This window comes from Aspergillus piperis (assembly GCF_003184755.1).
Source record: "Aspergillus piperis CBS 112811 unplaced genomic scaffold BO85scaffold_1, whole genome shotgun sequence".
NCBI lineage: Eukaryota > Fungi > Ascomycota > Eurotiomycetes > Eurotiales > Aspergillaceae > Aspergillus > Aspergillus piperis.
Genome location: NW_020291591.1, coordinates 3,222,260 through 3,241,984, shown reverse-complemented (window position 1 = coordinate 3,241,984; position 19,725 = coordinate 3,222,260). Strand labels below are relative to the sequence as shown.

Genomic DNA, 19,725 nt, shown 5'->3' with positions numbered 1-19,725 from the left:
AGACTAGGCATCTTTGTTGCAGCAGCGCACAGAGGCATGTAGCCATGTACATCCAGTAGGCGACCGACCCGTTCATCTTCCCCCCTCTCTCTGCACGATCGGCTGGATAGGATTTCCCATTATCCCCTCTTCAAGAATAATTCTCCAATAGTTTGATCGATTTTCCTTCCGGAGAGGGGGATGCTAGTAGGACAAGTATCTCGCAGAATTCGCTATAGTCGGTCAATATTCCGGCACTATTCCGGACTACTAAGTCTCCTATTGACAATGGCTGGTGTGCCGCTCGCTGGTCGGGTTAATTGCGTTCGTTCCACGCCATGGAGCAGTGATCCGGCCTGTGCGATGGGCTGGAAGAAGACGGGAAGACAAACATGTAGATAGATGGGCTAGACTTTTTGATGTGGTTCTTCGTTGATGCTGAATGGTGAGGGGAGATGAAGATGAGGGTCAACCCATCTTTTGGGAGGAACCAACATTGGACAGTCCATAGATTGACTGAAGGAAGATAAAATGAATGGGGATTGCCTTGGTTCCCCTCCCCTGCGTGAACCGTGGCAGTAAGTGGCAGGAGTGAGTGGGCATAAGCATCACAGCCCAGCACTAAACCCAACCGAGTCAGGCCTTCGCCCTCTCCGCGTCTCCCGCCCACCACCCCCTTCCACTTCCACACACCCACACCCACCACCACCACCACTTTCAGTCGTTTGTCTGCTTACTTCCTCGTTCCCTTTCGGTTTGTTCGAATTCCTATTATTATCGGTCATTTCTTTCTTTCGACTTTCACTCATTTACTTCTGCTTCTGCTTCTTCTTCCTCCCTCCCTCTCTCTCTCTCTTCCTTTTTGATCCTTTAGCTCCTTTCTCTTCCTTTTCGGCCATCAACTCATTCTCCCCCTCGTCCTCCTCTCCCCAACCCCCGGACATACCGCCTTCATTCTCCTCCTGTCATCTCGATCTCCCCTGAATCCATTGTCCCTGCGGTGGTTCTGTACCTGGCAGCCACCAACGCGTGTTTCTCCGACGTCAACCCCAGCGACCTATCAAATATCAACTGCCACTGGGGTTGAATTGTCCATCGCACTGACTGTCCAAAACGCCCGACTGGGAGAATCATCTACCGCCTCACCTCAACGGAGATCCACCTTAGATCGCATACTATGACCGTTGTTGCCTACCGTCCGCCGACCGTCTTCCCTACCACCGACATCCGTTCGCTTGTCTAAAATCACCCATCCTCCTTTTGATGACCTCGTAACCACCCTCACGACTTGACGTCCGTTGAGAACCCACACTCTTTTACCAGATTTACTACATTCTGCACGTTCGCTTTGCCGTTGATCGGCCTGCCACTCTTTTCTCGCCCATTTGAAGCAGCAGCGTTTTATCACGACCCAACCTTATACCTCCTTGTTTTTCATCCCTTCGCCGTGACCCATTTTCAAACTCACATCTTACCTTTCATCATGTCTTTCCATATTCCCGATACATCCTCCCCCAATGGTATGTCTTCTACCTGGTCTGGATCACACTCCAAATACTGACATGCTCGTGTTGAAGTCTTGTACGCCCGCTCCCTTCTGTCCTTCAGAAGTTGTGTGTCATGCCCCTCTACATCGCCGTCTTGCCCGGCCTGCGACGATGGCTATACATGTACGATGACTAGTCAGTCATGTTCTGCGTGTGCCAGCACCCAATGTGTCAAGTCCCCAACGTCTAGCGACAGCTCCAGTTCAAACAACTCGGGTGGAGGAGGCAGCGACGCCGGAGCGATTGCGGGAGGAGTCATTGGTGGTATTGCATTCATTGCGATTGTGACGTTCCTCGTGTGGTGGTTCTTCATCCGGAAGAAGCGCCAGGAACAGGCAGCCAGTGTGGCAGAAAAGGCCAGCACATTCAATGACGCCCGACAGTCGAGAAAATCGACCCATTCGATCGCATCTACCGTCCTAACTCGCGCCTCCAATGTCATTCAAATCGCGTATATTCCCGGTGTTACCAACCGTTCGCCTCCAGAAACCCCAGGCCACCTCGTGCCGCCTGTTCCTCCGTTGCCCGGTGCCCACCCGGATCAGCACTTCTTCATGCCCGGCGATCTCCGCGACTCCACATGGTCGGAAATGTCGAACGAACGCCGCAGCATCGCTCCCAGTTTGCGCAGCAGTGTGGCCACCACTATCTACCGGAACAATGCCATCGTCAGCCCGATGCCTGCACAACAGGTCATGCGCACACGGGCGGCGGTGGTCAACATCAACGGAGCCGCGGATGCGCCCGCTGTTCCCGCCATCACCCAGGCACAACTCGCCAAGGCAGGCGTCACCACGACTACCAGCAACAGTTCGATTGTCGCACGCACTGTTACCGCCAAGCCGGTTATGGTGAGAGGTGCCTCGAAGAAGAAGAACAACAACGCTTCTGCGTCTCCCGCCGTCCAGACCATCGAGGAGCAACCAGAGACAAATAGTGCGGCTGCTTCCAAGTCGCCTAGTACCCAAGAAAAGGAAGAGACGCCTACCTCAGGCTTCGACGAAAACTCCTCGGATGAAGAAGACTCGGCGCCGAAGACGACTCCGGCACAGAACACCAACAAGACAGAGACAGCTAAGGAGGAGACACAATCACGACCCGCTACCGTGATTGAAGACTCGCCAGCCGTCAGCCAGAGCCCTTTCAAGGATCAACCCACAGAGACCGATCGCCGAGCGTCTGCCCGAGCGTCATCTCTGCTCGAGAGACCCGAAGGCACCCAGTCTAACCGAAGCAGTCGACACCTCCCACCCCGCGTCGAGAGCCCATTCTCTGACGCCAACGAGGTGAAATGATCTGCACGCTCTTTCCTATATGTCTGATTTATCTGCGTTTGAGAACCCTTTCATTTGGATGGCGACAAATGGCGCAAAGTGATTAGCAGTTGGCCCTATGGGGAGCCCCTACTTTCTTGTATCTATGATTTATGCTTCTTGACTCTTGGATCCCTATCGGTCTACTAGAATTGCCACACAGTGGCTTTCAAATTGAACATCTATATATGAAGACTATACAATTCCACCAGAAGATAAATAAGCCGAAGACAATGGACGCACGTGGACTGCTGCTCAGGTCTAGCTCCTTACCAAACACCATACTCCCTTGTAACATGATATCGTATATCTAGTCTTTCACTTCCTTAAGTAACAGTTATACTCATCTTAACAACCACAAGGCTCACCCCCACTCCCACCTCTTTCCACATCAAATCTCACCCCTCCTCACCCTCAAAAACCACCACACCCCCGGGCCACCACGGAATATTCACATGCACCCTATCATCCTGCCCAATAGTCAAACAAACCCTCTTGCCGACCAGATCAAACTCCGGATACGCATACGTGAGCCTCGCCTTCTCCGGCACCTCCCAACACCTCGTAATGACCGCCTCCCGATACTGCAACTCATTGCCATCCCTCAAGACCATCCCTGTAAGTGCCGCAGAATCCCTCGCATAGTCCACGTCCCCGGCTGCAAGCGCAACATGCTCTTCCAGCGCGATGACCTTCTCCGCCATGATGGCACATAATTGGCTACTGAAGACGCCTTCCTGCCGGGAACAGGAGCGGAGAAGCTCGACGGCTTCGCGCCGGGTGAGGGGGTCGCGACATAACGTGGCGGTTGTGTAGAGGGGGGCGATGATGCCGAGGTCGAGGGAGAAGGTGGGATTTAATGTGGTGGTGGGTGATGATAATGATGATGATGATGGGCTGGACATCTGCACGACGGATTTCGATAACGAGATGATTTGTTTGAAAATAGGGTTGAATCTATCCCAGATTGTGGAGTCGGAGGAGCCCGAGTTGTATTGTTCGAGCATCATGGTGTATTCGAGACGGTGGATTTGGAGGATTTTGAGACCGATTTGTTCCTTGGTTGTGAGGGTGGAGCCGCGGGTTTGTTCGAAGTGGTCGAGCGCGGTGGACCATTTGGTTAGGATGGTGGCGTAGTGGTGGATTAGGGGGGCGAGGGATGGGATTGTTGTTGGTGATGGTGATGGCGATGGCGATGATGATGGTGTTGAGGGTTGGGTGTCGATGAGGGTGTGGTAGTCGTGTCGGTATGTGCTGCTGTAGTGTTCGTAGATGTTGCGGGCTTGGGAGAGGGAGGTGAAGGTTGAGGGGATTTCGATGATGTCGTTGGATGTGCATCTTAGTTGGGCTGTGCTGTAGGCTGGACTGTCTTCGATTGATCGGGTCTTTTATGGGATCGTTAGTATGGGGAGGGAGCTTGGGTTGGGGATGGGGATGGGGTAGTACCAGGGCATATACTTGGATCTGTAGGCGGATGAGAAGTTTGCGTATTTCATCGATCTCGAGATTCGGTACCGTGGATGGTCTGAGCAGGGGATGGTGGTATGTTCCTGTGCTTGCGTCGTAGGCAACTTCGCCCAGGATCTTCATGCCGCTTCTGATGTGGCTGAGGGCTGCGACGTAGTGGGCGGACATAATCTGAGTGATGGTCAAACAACTGCGTGTCTCCCAGATGAGTAGTAGAATAACATACCTCGTAGCAGACAAATAGCACGCATGATATAAGACACACGTCCACCGAGAGCGTCGCGCCATGACTACTGATCACATGCGTGGACGATGGACTACCTGAATCCTCGGACGGACGCAAAAGAGCCCGGATGGCCGCTAAGTATTGTTGCAAGGCAAAGGTATCATGGCTTTTTCGGCTGAACCAGGGCCCTGGGATTTGCTGACCATTCTCGAAGTTCTCGTGCAGTGCACCCAAGGCGACTAGGGCATGCCATACTGGCTTCTCCTTCTGACTGACTTGCAAGACTGACCGACTCCATAATTCTGAGCCACAGTAGCCGGCTAGAGAGAAGACGGTCTTTTCGTAGAAGAACTGGAATGATCGGATATCACGGGCCCCTGTGGCATAGCGGAAGCCAGTGAGGGTATGGGACGGACGTGGAAGGATGGTGGTTGTAAGAGTAGAGGTGAGGTTGGTCGCATAGCCGTCGCATTTGCGGCCTGTGGAAGTGCATCTCCGGCAGCTTGGACGGGTTTCGTCGCATTTGACGCGCCTTACTGTGGTGATAAAGAAGATAGTGTGTGGGCGATCACCGTATCTTATTTTTCACGGGGTATCAGACATGACTTACTTCTATGGATGGATTAGTTACTGTATATTCCTTATCGTGAGGAAAGACAAGTCACTTACTTGCATGTGGTACACCCTGACTTGGTCCGTGTCCGGTAGACTCTCTGTCGGGGTTTGCCATTGTCAGAGCTCATTGGTGGGTTTGAACAGATTAAGACGTATGAATGTTCCACTAAGTATAGATAGGCGTGCCAAAAGCAAGCCTGCAGAGGGTCAGATGGAGATTACAAGTCGGAATAAAGATGGCGCCATTTGCGGGGAAAGGAGAAGCTGAAAAGTAATTCGGTCAGCCTCGGAGTGAACATGTCTACTTCCACCCATGCCGGACGGGGCTAAGCAGGAACCAAGTAATGTACAATATAAGCTGACAGAAGAAAAAGAATAATATCCAGATTCCAAAATGCTGCAATGGATGCCAAGATTGAAGATACAACATACAAAAGTATAATTTGTTAATTTGTTATTATTAAGGGCTTTCATTGTTAAGGCCAGACTCCAAACCCCACCGCGATGATCTCATCGCTCGTCTTCTCTAATCAATCAATTAAGTAGCCATCCACTCTTCCATCTTCAACCTATCTTCTCCGCACTTCCTTCATATCTTCTATGATAGTGAACTCATCATGTTTGCTCTACAGAGTCTCCGTTCGACTTATCGTCTAAACTCTGGCCATGAGATCCCCATCCTTGGATACGGGGTGAGCTTATCCTGAACCTTTCCCCATCCGACCAGGCAAACTAACTTATTGAACCAGGTCTATCTGATGTACGTCCACTGAGCCAGGCTTCAACTTACATACCAACTAATTATCTTAGCCCGGCATCCCAGACCGAGAAAGCTGTTCTCGAAGCACTCAGAGTCGGTTACCGTCATGTAGGTTTTACTTTTCCCTCCCATCTTTCGTCACACTCATCAAGATGCCAGGTCGACTCTGCCATCATGTACCGCAACGAGAAGGCCTGTGGGCGCGCCATCGCAAACTCCGGTCTTCCCCGGTCGGAGATCTTCTTTACGACCAAGATACCTCCAGGATCGATGGGATACGATCGCACCAAGCGAGCTATCGACTCAAGTCTACGTGAAGCACAGCAGGAATACTTTGACCTGTCAGTTGTGCCTAAGTGCTTACATCCAGTCAGAAGAAAGCGCTGACAAGTGTAGAATCCTGCTACATGCTCCCTACGGCGGAAAAGAAGCCCGTCTCGGCTCGTGGAAGGCCCTCGTGGAGGCGCAGAAAGCCGGCAAGACCCGATCCATTGGAGTGTCGAACTATGGAATCCACCACCTCGATGAGCTGGAAGAGTACATCAAGTCCGGCGGAGGGGGACAGATCGACGTCGGCCAGTATGAGCTGCACCCGTGGCTGGACCGATCGGAGATTGCAGAGTGGTTGCAGAAACGCAAGATCGTGGTGCAGGCCTATTCCCCCTTGGCGCATGGGACGCGCATGGGCGAACGTGTGCTGAAGGAGCTGGGCAAGAAGTATGGCAAGTCGCCGGCACAGATCATGATCCGCTGGGGGCTACAAAAGGTACGTCCTTTGGAAGCAGTTGGAAGGACTCCATGCTGACGATGTAGGGATTTGTGCCTCTGCCCAAATCGGTGACGCCCACTCGGATTCAAGAAAATGCGGAGGTGTTTGATTTCGCATTGACAGAGGAGGAGATGAAGTTATTGCACACAGGCGAATATTCGCCCACGGATTGGGATCCCACCGTGGACTACGACTAGATGTAGACCAGTTAGCATGTAATGAAACCGGAGTGTACAGAGTAAACTCAGGGTTATGAATGGATGAAGTCTGTGTGGATGGATAAGCACAAGACAGGCGGGCCGGTCCCCGCGGGGCTGCTTAGCAATAATTGAACCAATCCATCCATCTTTATCTTTCTCTCCCCGCCAAACTTCAGCGCATTCCATCTCCGAACCCTCCCTCTTTCCCTCGTCTACATCGCTTCTCTCCTCGAAGTATCCTCTATAAATCCCGTCATCATGAAGCTAATCCTTTCCTCCTCGTACGTCCATCCTCCATATCTCCCCAATCCCCCGCTAACAACCACAGAAATATCATGATAAGCGGCGAGACCATCATCCGCCATCCCACCGAAAAGTCCAACGTCGAACTGATCAACTCCCTGCGCACAAACTTCCAAGCCGCCCAACACGCTGCAGACCCCTCCAGCGACCGTCCTCCTTACACCACTTGGACCAAACAAGGCGACAATGCCCTATACATCCCCGCGACTGATTTCGCGCACGGTCTCTCCGAAGAGCGCTCCCAGTACGACATCACCGTCAAACTATTCTACCTCCCAGGCATCCCTGCCTCCCGGCGCTGCGCACACACCCGCGAAGCCATCGACCTCGTTCTCAAAGAGCTGCACGTCGACTCCATCGACCTGCTGATCGTCTCTTTCCCGGGCATCCTCTTCGACGCCGACGACGACAGCGACGAAGAAGTCTCCTCCGACAATGGCAGTGAAGAACCCGATGACTTTGACAGCATGATCCAGACATGGCGCACCCTGGAGGGTCTGCAGGAACAGGGCATGATCTCACAGTTGGGCGTCGCAGAATTCGGAAGTGAACGGCTCGCCCGGTTCCTTCCCCACACGAAGGTCAAGCCGTCTGTCGATCAGATCAACCTGAAGGATTGTTGTGTCGTGCCTAAGTCGCTGATCCTCTACGCTAAGCAAGAGCATATTCAATTGCTGACGCATAACGACTGCATGGATATCTTGCCTGTTGGCACTACTCGGGACCTACTTGGGCCTGGGGAAAAGGGCGCGGGGATTCTGGCCTCGTCGCCGGATGCGCCGGACGGTATCCAGGGCGATGTCGAGCCGCAGTGGGTGGTCAAGTATACGGCTGTGGTGAAGGATCGGGGGGTGGTGGAGAATAAGGGATATTTTGCGCTGGCGGATGTAGGCAGCTGCGTGAAGAGATCATAACCATCCTCCTCCATTTTCTTCGTCTGCTCACTACCTGATTACACCCTCGCATGGATAAGCACGGCTGGCGTTATTCGTTCTGTTCATTTCATTCCTGTTCTACTTCTAAATCTTCTCTTCATATACATAACGACTCAATGACAAGCACATTCACCATCACCATCCCTCTACCCCCGCAAAAAAGAACCAAGAATGATAGACCTAACCAATCATACTCCTCTTCCTCCCCCTCATCCTCACATCCTCCAACCTCTTCAAGACCGACCCCGACCCGCGATAACTCGCGCGATACCCCTCGAGGACCTCCCCAAACAACGGCTCCGTACGGGGATGCGTACTCCCAAACGCACGCTCCAGAACATACAAATCGACCGCGCGATCCTCATCCTGAATACTCTGACTCGCCAGACCAAAATCAATCAACACCACCTCACCCTGCATATCAGGACTCACCCCTTCCCCTTCCCCATCACCCTCAGCTGCGGGCTCCTCAGCACCCCTCAAGATCAAATTACTCGTCGTCAAATCCCCATGAACCACACCAGCCTTATGCAACGCACCCACAGCAGCCCCAACACGTCTCAACAGCCCCTTGACTTTCTTCTCCTCTTCCTCAATCTCATTATCCTGTAGCTTGACTTCCCCATCAACCTGCCTCTTCGCCCCAACACCCACCCCAGAAGAGCCACCAGATGCAGAGCGAGACTTGATATACCTCTCCCACCTCTGTATCACAACCCTCACCACACATCCCTCGATCCACTCCATGAGGATCCACGCCCCATTTCCTCTCCCATCATCAGCACCACCAGCACCACCACTATGGTTGTTGTTGGTATTATTGATATCCCAGTCCACCGCCAACACAGCCGGAACATTCACACCCTCGCGCACAAGACGCACAAGACACCGTGCTTCCTGGAGGACGCGGGCACGCGTCAATCGCCGGTCGAGGATCGGGTGGCGGTAGGGCTTTGTGGGGCGGATCTTGAGGGCCGCGGGGGTGGAGGGACTCAGGTAGGTCGTTTTGTATAGGTGGGCTTCGGCGCCTTGGGTTATTAGGTGCATTTGGTGAGAGGGGGTGTGGTGGAAGGGTGGGGGGAGGGGCGGGGGTGTGTAGGTTTCTGTTGTCATTGTGGTGGTTATTGTCGTTTGGATTGGAGGTCGGTTGGGAGGTGGAGGTGGTGGTGAGGACGGTAACTTGTGTAGAGTATGTCGTGTGGAGAATGTAGGAGGTGATGGTGAGAGAAGAGAGGGTGTGGATGATATTATGGAGGGGTGAGGGGAGAAATCGATGTTATCGAAAAGTTCGGGTGGGGCGGTGATTAATGGATGGATGGATTCATGGCTTTATCGGACTTATTAAGCAGGTAGTAGTTTTGACAACTGCTGCAACCACCAGATTAACTACTATTTTATGATAATTGCTAGGTAGAATAGTCTTCATGATTTACTGTACTACTTTTAGAAGGCATAGTGGTGTGAAATTGCAGTTTTCTGCTATCGCTAAAAGTACACAAGTACACAACATACAACGCCTGGTATGCTTTTAACCCGTCCCTTTTACAAGTCCTCGTTATCGAGTGCTTTTTTATGTATATATCATGATCGCTTGCGGCGAGCTGCCTTGGCTCTCTCCAATGGCGCCTCGTACACCTCGCTCCATGTATCTTCGAACGTCGTCTTGCGTGCCCCGATCTGCCCCTCGAAGAAGTTCATCTTGCGCACCACCTCCATCGCTCCCGTTCCCAGCGACACCGTCTTGCCCATAATAATACACTCGGACACACCCTCGATGAGATCGCTGCGACCCGCGCCACCGGCGTCGAACAGATGGTCCGCCGTCTTTTCGAACGACGCCAGCTGCAGCACGGAATCACGCATCTTCGCGAGACCGAATCGCGTGATACCCAGCACTTCACCCTTGTAGGTCATGACATCGGCCAGCAACTGCATGTGTCGCGGATCAATGTCCATGTCCTTCATGACCTCGCTGATTTCCTGCACGATGGTGGTCCGCGCTGCCTCGATACCGAGAACGTCCCGCATCTCCATCACGTTGTTGGTTGACGTGCGCAGTCCGTCCACACCCATCGTCGTCATACACTCCCGGAGACCGTAGCCTTCTACCAGAAGCGTGTTGGTGGTAGACGTCTCATCGGTTCGGATGATGGCACGGAAGGCCTGGGGGTGACCCAGGACTTGGATGTCGGGAAGCATGCGCTTCAGGTGCTTCAGACGGAGGAAAGGATCAGCACTGGTGTGGGCGATCTCCGTCTTGGACAGGTTGGCCTTGGTGGACGGGTCCACGTCCATGTAGACGTGGATGTGGGACCGTGAGCAGCGGAACTTCAGATCGTCCGCCTTGAACCGCTTGTGGTTCTTGATTGCCGACAAGATGTTCTCGATCTTCAGCTCCAGTGCCAAGTCTTGGATGGTCTTCCAGTTGATCTTCACCGTGATATAGGCTTCCTTGCCCGTCCATGTCTCACGGACATAGTGGATAATGTCTCGCAAGTAGGTCTTCTCGATACGTCCCTTGACGATCCGCGCCGCGATGATGTTGTCCTTAGTGACGAGCTCGCAAGCAACGACAGGCGTACTGATCTCCTTCGACGCGTTGATAATTTCCTTAATACGGGGTACACCCTGTGTGATACTCATACCGGCGACACCAGCAAAGTGGAAAGTCTTCAGCGTCATCTGCGTACCAGGTTCACCAATGGACTGTGCACCAACTGCACCGACGGCGTGGCCAGCTTCGACCTGGGCCTTCTTGTACTTCATCAAACATGAGGAGATGAAAGTGCGGAGTGTCCGCTCAGTCAGCTTGCCGGTGTGGTTGAGACCCTTTTGACTTCTCTCGTCGTTGGGGTCGATGTCACCACCGCGGGAAATCAGCTTGTCTGCCTTCGTAGCCACGTATTGCTGGATAGACTCGAGGAAGTCGCGAGCACTCTCGAACTGATCGACACCATGGTCAGACCGATCCATGTAGCCGAGCTCGTTGCCCATCAGATCCTTCCGCACCAGCTTGGAGCGCTCCTTCGAAAGCATCTCTTCGCAGATCTCCATAATCTCAGCCGGAAGCAAACTCCGCTCGTCGTTCTTGTAAGTCGTGGATTCGGCGTGAATGAAAGTCCGGTCGAAGTGGACAGGCTTGGCCTTACCCTCCATATCCAAGGGATCAAGCTTATCATCACCATACTGGAACTGGACAATGGCCGCCGACGAGTTACGCACGGTATCATCATATCTGGTCGAGAGATCTTCAAGCGACTTCATTAACCGACGAGACATGTAACCCGTCTCGGCAGTCTTGACAGCCGTATCGACCAGACCTTCACGACCGGACATGGCGTGAAAAATGAACTCGGTGGGCTCGAGTCCGGAGAAGAAACTGTTCCGGACGAAACCCTTGGACGGGGGCTGACGAGCGTTCTTGGGGAAGTGCGGCAGGGTACGGTCCTGGAAGCCGTCCTGCACACGCTGACCACCGATAATCTGCTGTCCGACCAGGGCCACCATCTGGGACACGTTGATACTGGAACCCTTGGATCCAGATGTGGCCATGATTAGGGGCGAGTTGTACTTGCTCAGTTGAGCAATACACTCGTCACCTGCTTGCTGACGGACCTTACTGAGAATACCGGACAATTGGTTCTCCATGGTCTGCAACTCGTCACAACCAGGATACTTCTCCAGCGTGCCTGCCTTGTACTTGGCAATGACTTCGTCACACTGTGCGTAGGCTGTTTCGACGAGGTTATGCTTCGAACGTAAGAGCTTTTCGCTGGGATATACGTCGGTAATACCGATCGAGAATCCCATGTTCGTAAACCAGCGGGCTGAGAGCCTGGACAAGCGGTTCATACCCTCAGCAGCCGCCACCGGCCCGTAATCTCTCAGCATAATATAGAAGACGTTGTCTTTCTTTCCGGAACCAATGGTGGATTTATCCATCACACCACACATCACCTCGGAGTTTCGAATGACGAGCCAGGCATCCTTCGGATCTAGATCGCGTGGTGTGCCATCCTTGGGAGCCTTGAACTCTCTGCATGCAGCATCCAGGTTGACCAGAACAGGGTCATCCTTGTTCGGCCGCATGAGAATGTTGAAAACCTGCTTTCCGGTCCACAACATCTGAGGCTTAAGCACAGCAGGAGGGGGGAGGTCGAAGCGTGTTTGCGGACCCAGCATGTACAGGCAAATCTGGGTGAACGAGCGGCGGTCGAAGAAGTTGTCCTTGCTACTGAGAATGTAGGCAGCACTAATGAAATCTTGAATGGCAGAAATAATCGGCTCTCCGTTCTTGGGCGTGGCCAAGTTGTTCTTAACTCCCATAAGTTCCATCGCTTCGGCTCTCGCCTCCTCCGTCTGAGGCACGTGCAGGTTCATCTCGTCTCCGTCGAAATCCGCGTTGTAAGGGTTACAGACACACTCGTTCAATCGGAACGTCCGGTGAGGACGGACTTTGGCAAAGTGAGACAGAATACTGAGCTTGTGCAGAGAGGGCTGTCGGTTGAAAAGAACAATATCACCGTCCTCGATGTGACGTTCAATAACATCGCCCTCCTGCAGTTGGTCGGCAATCATGTTCAGGTTACCATACTTAAGGAAGAGCTTGAATGTCTGGCCCTTCTTCATGATGTAGTTTGCACCCGGCCACTTCTTCGTGCCGTTTCGGACTCTCTGCTGTAGCTTCTCTTTATTGTACCGGGTAACAACTTCGGGATAGGTCATGTTCTTGGCCACCAACTCAGGGACCGCAACCTCGTCGACCCGCAGGTTAGGATCGGGGGAAATGACAGTACGGCCTGAGAAATCCACACGCTTTCCGGACAAGTTACCACGGAATCGACCCTGCTTACCCTTCAAACGCTGCACAAAACCACGAATGGGCTTTCCAAGGTCTGCCTTGTTCAGACCCGGCACATCGCTGTTGATATACACGGCAATCTGTAGCTGCATGTAGTCCCAGCACTCCATGATTGTCTGTACCGGCGCACCCTTCAACAATGCGTTCTTCAGGTTGATATTACTTTGGACGATGTCACCCAGCTTGGCTGTCAAATCGTCCTCGGTGGACGCCGCATCCTGACCGACGGAAGGACGAATACACACCGGAGGAGCGGGAATGAACTGCCAGAGGAACATCTCCGGCCTTGCTTCCTTCGGGTTCAGTCCCAAGAGCTCACAATCGGTATCGGAAATCTTCTTGAACAGGTTCAGCACGCGGAGAGCGTTCATATCATCCTGGGCCTTCTTGTAATGTTTCTCAACCTCCGCGTTGGACGTTCTGGCTTCGTCGAATGACCGGTCGAAAACAATCTTGCTAGGCGGCGGAACTTTCTTAACGGAAGTCGAGGCGTTGAATGCACGGAATTTGTCGTGAGTGATTTTGAGGGCGCTCGTTCCAGCTTTCTTCACCACACCGTTAACCGCACCACAGGCCTCGCAGTTGCGTGTCTTGCGACACCGCTCGTTGATCCGCTTCGCAATCTGGCCGCGCCGCAAATTATCCAACCCAGGACGACGCATTTCACGAAGGTAGGCACGGCGATCGGCTTCGGGGAGCAGAATGCGCGAACATTCTTTGCAAACTTCCTGTAGGATGGTGATGACTCGCTTGAAGTATCCGACGTGAAAAGCTGGCAATACGAGCCGGACGTGACCGAAATGTCCATTGCAAACCTGCAGAGCGCCACCACAAGTCTGACATGATGAGGTTTTGTTGGAGATACCCATGCGCGCATCGAGAGGGCCATTGGCTACCACCGCTCGATCATGATCGAGGTCGAAGAACTTGCGATCCGAAACTTCCACCACACCTTGGCTGACAATGTCATCGTTGGACCTAAACGATTGACGCACGGTATTAGTCTTGACTGCTCCGCAGCGGAGATTCAAGAGGGGTAGAACTGGGAGAAGCAGAGTCATGCTTACAAAACACCAAACTTCAACTCCTTGATAACTTTGGGAACGCGGTCAATGACCTGGGCCTTGCCCAGGTCGACCTGCACACCTTCTGGAGGCTGCATCGCCGTTGTCAGATGATGATCATGGCAAGGCGACACTGACTCAACGGGTAGAATGCGACGGCGCTGAAATCACCGTACGACGAGCAAGAAGGTCGCCCAGACGAATGATGATCAGTATTGCACCCAGCGGCACTGCAGCTTGTGGATCTGGAGGAAGGAAAGCCAGCGAGAGAAAGCGACCGCGGGAGGGGGAGAAATTGCAGACGACCGCGGCGGCGGGGTCGGCGACGAACTTTTCTGCGGTTAAATTGTAAGCTCCAGCTTCCGCCGCTCCGCCAATCAGAGTTCCCGGGAAGCCCAGTATTCACACTGCATACTACAATTCTATACAGACATCATTGTCAATGGAAGAAGGCATTCAGATGCAAGTTCTATTTATCAATATAATAATACAGCAGAAGCAAATATGATATAATATACTGTACAGTGGCAGGCATGAAGGTGCCCATTATTTAGCCAAGAAAGCCTGGAATGCCTTCTGTTCAATCACCACATTTCCAACCGCCCGCAGCTTCTTACGTCCCTCCTTCTGCTTCTCCAACAGCTTCCTGCGCCGACTGACATCACTGGCATGCAGCTTCGCGAGGACATCCTTCCGATAAGGCTTGACGGTCTCACGCGCCACAACCTTGCGGCCAACAGCTGCTTGGATGACGATCTCAAAGAGCTGTCGGTCAACGTGCTGCTTGAACTTGGTCACCCATTGTCTGCCCAATCGTTCTACTTGGCTGTAATGCACGAGCCTTGCGACTGCATCCACTGGTGCTTTGTTCACCAGAAGCTGTAACTTGACGATGTTGCTTGTTTGCCACGCGGATTCCTCGTAGTCAAGGGTGGCGTAGCCCTTAGTAGAGCCCTTGAGCTTTCCGAAGAAGTCGTCGACCAGCTGCGCAAGGGGCAGTTCATACTTGAGAATGACTTGAGTCGAAGTGAAGTACTCAAGGCTCTTCTGCACGCCTCGGTTGGATTCGCAGAGCTCGATGACCTTTCCGAGATACTCATCGGGGAGGGTCAAAGTAGCGACGACATAAGGCTCCTGAATTTCGGATACCTTGCCGCGCAGCTCTTCATCCTCCGGGAATTTGGCGGGATTGGAGATAATCTCTTCCCTGCCGTCTTTCCAGATGAGTTTCACGGGAACGGAAGGAGGAGTAATGATGATACTGGCACCGTGCTCCTGGCGCAGACGGTCCTCAAAGACAGAGCAATGCAGTGTTCCCAAAAAGCCTAACCGGAAACCTGCTCCAAGAGCATGAGACGATTCCTTTTGCACAGTAATACTCCGGTCGTTCAGGCAAAGTTGGTTGATACTATCTTCCAAGTGCTCAAAGTGATCCGCGTCCACGGGATAGGCGGCCACGAAAACCATTGCCTTGGGCTCTTCGAAGCCCGGAAGCGGCTCGACGACCTTTTCAAACCCAACCTTCGTGTAGGTGTCACCGATCTTGGCTTCCTTGCTTCGCTTCATACCCGGGTTGAAGAAGATGTAGCCGACCTGGCCAGCACGAAGGACCGACTGGGCAGTCTCATTGGGATACATGATTCCGACCTCACCCACGAAGTATTTGATTCCAGTCGCGAACGACACAAGCTGGTCTCCTGCCCGGATTTCACCGTCGAAAACGCGGACCAAGCAGATGACACCTCGGTACGAATCATACCAGGAATCAACGAGAAGCATCCGTAAGGGATTGTTGACATCTCCCACCGGTCTTTTTGAGTCAGTTTCAATGCTTGGCTAAAAGGGTTTGTATAGGCTAAACTCACGCCGGAATCTTCTCCACCACAGTAGGGAGCAATTGCTGCACATTGAGACCGGTCTTGGCTGATACCAACACTGCGCTTTCCGTGTCCAGCTCAAAGGACTGTTCCATTTGGTCAAGAGCACGGTCCGGGTCAGCGGACGGCAGGTCCACCTTGTTGATGACGGGAATCAGTTCCAGGCCCTGAGAGAACGCGAGGTAGAAGTTGGCGACTGTCTGAGCCTGGATACCTTGACTGGCATCGACTAGCAGCAACGCTCCTCCGCAACTGGCATAACTGCGCGAAACCTCCGCACGGAAGTCCACATGCCCCGGTGTATCCACCAAATGCAACAGATAGTCCTCGCCATTATGGTTGTATATCATTGTACATGTCTGTGCCTTCACCGTAATACCTCGTTCACGCTCGACGTCAAGCTTGTCCAGAACCTGCTTGTTCATACCAGGCTGGATCGTTCCGGTAAGTTCCAACAGCCGATCGGAGAGGGTACTTTTGCCATGGTCAACGTGGGCGACAATGCAAAAGTTACGGTATCGGTCGATCGGGATAGCTGCGATTCTTGATTCCAGGTCGGAGGCTGGCTGGCTGGCCGGTGCCCTGCCGCGCGATGCCCAGCATGCGGCGGAAGTCGTGAAAAACCGGGCTGGATTAGCAAGGCCGGACGGCGGCTTGAGAAGGCTTGCAGCAGGACATTTCGGTGCTGCGCGCAGCCACCTGGCTAACTGCAGGCATCCTCGCATCTGGAGGTCTGCAATTGCATGGGAATGAATTGCTTGGACGAGATAGTATGCGGACTGCAGACACGGTCAGGCACAGGCAAGTCTCCGTCCAGTTTGCGGGCGGAAAAAGTGCGGCTGCGGAGACCAAGTTGGCGGGCGGTCAGTCAGATTGCCGCGGTGACTGTCTCGATAAACAAAGCTTCCCTCTTTCCCCTCGCATGCAACCCTTTACGCTGAGCAGCTTGTCGTCAACACTTCAGTCCCAGGAACTCTCACAGCCATCATGTCCGCTACTAAGGATAAGTCCAAGGTCCACAAGCTGTCCTTGAAAGGTACGGATTAATAGTCTGTGAGATATGAGCAGAAGCTTATACACAAGCAGGATCGGCGAAGCTGGTGGCCGAATTCGTGAGTTTATCTTTTTTGTCTGAGATTCAATCCAAAAAAAAATACTAATGAGCCTAGTTTGAATACTCCATCAACTCGATTCTGTAGGTTTATTGCCAATCTTCGCACGGAAGTGCCCATCTAATGTCTTCCAGCTTCCAGAGAGGAGTCTACCCTCCAGAGGATTTCACAACGTGAGTGCCGTAGCCTGCTATTGTGGAAGCAGACTAACCAGTTCTACGAAGTGTCAAGAAATATGGTCTCAACATGCTGGGTTTGTCACTACGAACCTGCTACTGGAGTTGCCTTGTTGACCCATAGTAGTTACCGCCGACGACCAGGTCAAAGCCTACATCAAGAAGATAATGTCGCAGTTGAACAAATGGATGACGGGTGGCAAGATCTCTAAGCTTGTTATTGTTATCACGGACAAGGAAACTGGTGAACACGTGGAAAGATGGCAGTTTGATGTACGCAAGTTGTGTCCTCTCACCGTATACAGGACTAACGAGGTATCAGGTGCAAATCTTCGGAAAGCATTCCAAGAGCCAATCATCCCGCACTACTGGCGACAAGGAGAACGCAGCCCCTGGGTAAGTTTTTATTACTATGCATTCCACTCCACTCCGCTAACCAGGCCTCGCCTTCTATAGTGATAAGGACCCCCAGGCTGCTGCCACCGTTGAGAAGACCGAGAAAGAAATCCAAGACGAAATCCAGGCTATCTTCCGCCAGATCACTGCATCAGTCACATTCCTGCCCGTCCTGGATGGCGACTGCACATTCAATGTCCTCGTGTACGCCGATGCCGACTCCGAGGTTCCCGTGGAATGGGGCGACAGTGACGCCAAAGAGATCAAGAACGCAGAGAAGGTGCAGCTCCGAAGCTTCAGCACCAACAACCACCGCGTAGAGACACTAGTCAGCTATCGTCTTGCTGACTAGTCACTTCTCCACATCATCAGGTGTTTAAACGGAGGCGTTACGGAAGAGAGGGCGGGATCTGAATTCGGGAGCATTTCGGGCATCTTTTCATCATTGTGTATTCTACATCTATTTTCTCACAACCAGCATGATTGCTATCTACCAATGACTAACGAATCTATCTGCATTATTACATTATTACACCTGTCCCCACCAAGGCAACTCCTCCATTTTAGGAAACCTTTCATTCCCGTTCTCCCCTCCATCCCACCTCACCAACTCCTCCACAACAGCCTCCAAACCCACATTCACAAACACCCCATCCTCCATCCCGGCCCTCCACCCACGCTTAACCCTCTTCCCGGCTAACTCCCTCTGCACCCCATATCTATCACTCCTCCACAACCCAATCCCACTTTTCTCCTCCCCAGCCACAAGGGAAGCCAACGGCGTCACCTCCTCGGGCGGATTAATCCCAACAACCGTAGATGCAGAGCTGGAGAGGCCCAAGGCCGGAAAATGACACTCTACGAACCGCTTCCGTTTAAACTCATGCGTCACGACAGTCACCCGGCGCGGATAAACACCCGTGCACAGTCTAAACCGGAGCATCGAGAACAAGACATTCTGGTATGAATCTGTAGCGTAGGTCTCAGCGACCACTTGTGCGGGGTCTATCCGCGGAGCGAAGTCGAAGTAGTTGTTGTCTTTGGCGAGGTTCTGGCGTGGTGTATTAGTGAACAACCATTCCTTGTCATGTCACGGGGGAGAAGAGATAAGACATAATAGACATGGATAAAACCATCACATATTGAAGGGAGTAACTTACAAGATACGACACCCCCTCCGCAAGATCCGTGCGTCCTTTCTTCGTAGGTCCCCTATATTTACCCATACATCAGCAAACAAGCCAACCAACTCAATACTACAAATATGTATAACTATACACCCACGCCATCCACCCTAGTTCAACCAAACATAGCAAAAGCAGAACCAGCTCGACGAGTAATAAGCATCATACGTACCCAGAAAACACCAACAAGGCATCAGGATCATTAGCCAAAGCCTGTAATCCTGCCTTGACGTGGTTTGTGAACGTTGGTGTTTCGCCCTTTTGGAAGGGTTCTATGATCCTGTCTTCATGATTAGCATCAGGCAAATAATTTTAGATTAGTCATTTGTCATTTCGGTAGGGTCTAGTGGTGGGATCATGGGGACGGCTGCGTACCATTCATCTTCCGATTGACCGTTTGTAGGCCCGCCGGTGTATATGGCGTGGCAGCAGACAATGATCAGGTGGGTGGAGTGGGGTTGCTGGTTTTGCATTATGGTTTGGAGTTATGGGCTGGGTATAAGGGGAATTTGTGGGTCTGAGAGGGGTGGTTTGAGGGGTGGAGTGTATTTATGGAAAATGTGTTGATGTAGTGCTCACAAAGTTGAGGCGTTGGTGGTGTGTACTGACTAGTTAGTTATTGACATGTTTATGGGATTACCTAAGCGGGTTATCGATATTGCTATCAATGTGAATGTGTATGATATTATCGGATAAATTGATTGTCTCTGTTAAGCTTCAAACTACAGGGAAGAAAGAAGTGAACAAAGGAAATATAGTCGCTGGTTGTTTCGGCGGCAGATAAACCCTTGCCACGGTTGATCACTATTAATGTACATGCTAGTCTGCTCGTTCTTGAGCAGCCACACACCCCGAACGCCAGACACAGCATCAACACACTCAGAAACGTGTAGCCGATAGAGAGAATAAGACATATAATCGTAATCCTCACGCAACACCTT

At 52.3% G+C, this 19,725-nt stretch overlaps 8 protein-coding genes across 8 annotated transcripts; 4 read left to right on the top strand and 4 right to left on the bottom strand.

The window, feature by feature from the left end:
- Positions 1 to 1,462: 1,462 nt before the first annotated feature.
- BO85DRAFT_455621 (uncharacterized protein) lies at positions 1,463 to 2,821 on the top strand (the record flags this gene model as incomplete). Its single annotated transcript, XM_025661397.1, has 2 exons — positions 1,463 to 1,499; positions 1,557 to 2,821. 2 exons carry the CDS (start codon positions 1,463 to 1,465, stop codon positions 2,819 to 2,821), a joined length of 1,302 nt encoding a protein of 433 aa, XP_025521577.1.
- Positions 2,822 to 3,237: 416 nt separating this feature from the next.
- BO85DRAFT_411773 (Zn(II)2Cys6 transcription factor domain-containing protein) lies at positions 3,238 to 5,299 on the bottom strand (the record flags this gene model as incomplete). The annotated part of the gene is made up of 4 exons (XM_025657539.1): positions 5,202 to 5,299; positions 4,533 to 5,064; positions 4,286 to 4,477; positions 3,238 to 4,224 (listed from the first exon to the last, which is right to left on the bottom strand). Exons 1-4 carry the CDS (start codon positions 5,273 to 5,275, stop codon positions 3,238 to 3,240), a joined length of 1,785 nt encoding a protein of 594 aa, XP_025521576.1. The 5' UTR covers positions 5,276 to 5,299.
- A 465-nt stretch (positions 5,300 to 5,764) lies between these two features.
- Positions 5,765 to 7,035, top strand: BO85DRAFT_388123 (aldo/keto reductase family protein; the record flags this gene model as incomplete). The annotated part of the gene is made up of 5 exons (XM_025656700.1): positions 5,765 to 5,839; positions 5,926 to 6,015; positions 6,067 to 6,248; positions 6,304 to 6,673; positions 6,721 to 7,035. 5 exons carry the CDS (start codon positions 5,765 to 5,767, stop codon positions 6,871 to 6,873), a joined length of 870 nt encoding a protein of 289 aa, XP_025521575.1. The 3' UTR covers positions 6,874 to 7,035.
- Positions 7,036 to 7,048: 13 nt separating this feature from the next.
- Positions 7,049 to 8,304, top strand: BO85DRAFT_444882 (putative gamma-cysteine synthetase regulatory subunit). Its single transcript, XM_025659133.1, has 2 exons — positions 7,049 to 7,157; positions 7,205 to 8,304. Exons 1-2 carry the CDS (start codon positions 7,135 to 7,137, stop codon positions 8,091 to 8,093), a joined length of 912 nt encoding a protein of 303 aa, XP_025521574.1. The 5' UTR covers positions 7,049 to 7,134; the 3' UTR covers positions 8,094 to 8,304.
- On the bottom strand, positions 8,155 to 9,404 carry bud32 (serine/threonine protein kinase BUD32). Its single transcript, XM_025659132.1, has one exon. It carries the CDS (start codon positions 9,225 to 9,227, stop codon positions 8,295 to 8,297), a length of 933 nt encoding a protein of 310 aa, XP_025521573.1. The 5' UTR covers positions 9,228 to 9,404; the 3' UTR covers positions 8,155 to 8,294.
- Positions 9,405 to 9,571: 167 nt separating this feature from the next.
- Positions 9,572 to 16,902, bottom strand: BO85DRAFT_474107 (DNA-directed RNA polymerase III core subunit RPO31; the record flags this gene model as incomplete). Its single annotated transcript, XM_025662653.1, has 6 exons — positions 9,572 to 13,953; positions 14,043 to 14,131; positions 14,211 to 14,374; positions 14,657 to 15,849; positions 15,905 to 16,695; positions 16,897 to 16,902. The coding sequence occupies 6 exons, from the start codon at positions 16,900 to 16,902 to the stop codon at positions 9,696 to 9,698; spliced, it is 6,501 nt and encodes a 2,166-aa protein (XP_025521572.1). The 3' UTR covers positions 9,572 to 9,695.
- BO85DRAFT_388110 (spindle checkpoint protein MAD2) lies at positions 16,878 to 18,131 on the top strand. Its single transcript, XM_025656699.1, has 8 exons — positions 16,878 to 16,952; positions 17,003 to 17,028; positions 17,086 to 17,111; positions 17,163 to 17,201; positions 17,253 to 17,281; positions 17,332 to 17,477; positions 17,527 to 17,600; positions 17,661 to 18,131. The coding sequence occupies exons 1-8, from the start codon at positions 16,904 to 16,906 to the stop codon at positions 17,950 to 17,952; spliced, it is 681 nt and encodes a 226-aa protein (XP_025521571.1). The 5' UTR covers positions 16,878 to 16,903; the 3' UTR covers positions 17,953 to 18,131.
- BO85DRAFT_27823 (DUF218 domain protein) lies at positions 17,895 to 19,358 on the bottom strand. The gene is made up of 4 exons (XM_025655159.1): positions 19,160 to 19,358; positions 18,957 to 19,064; positions 18,761 to 18,812; positions 17,895 to 18,651 (listed from the first exon to the last, which is right to left on the bottom strand). The coding sequence occupies exons 1-4, from the start codon at positions 19,255 to 19,257 to the stop codon at positions 18,130 to 18,132; spliced, it is 780 nt and encodes a 259-aa protein (XP_025521570.1). The 5' UTR covers positions 19,258 to 19,358; the 3' UTR covers positions 17,895 to 18,129.
- Positions 19,359 to 19,725: the final 367 nt, after the last annotated feature.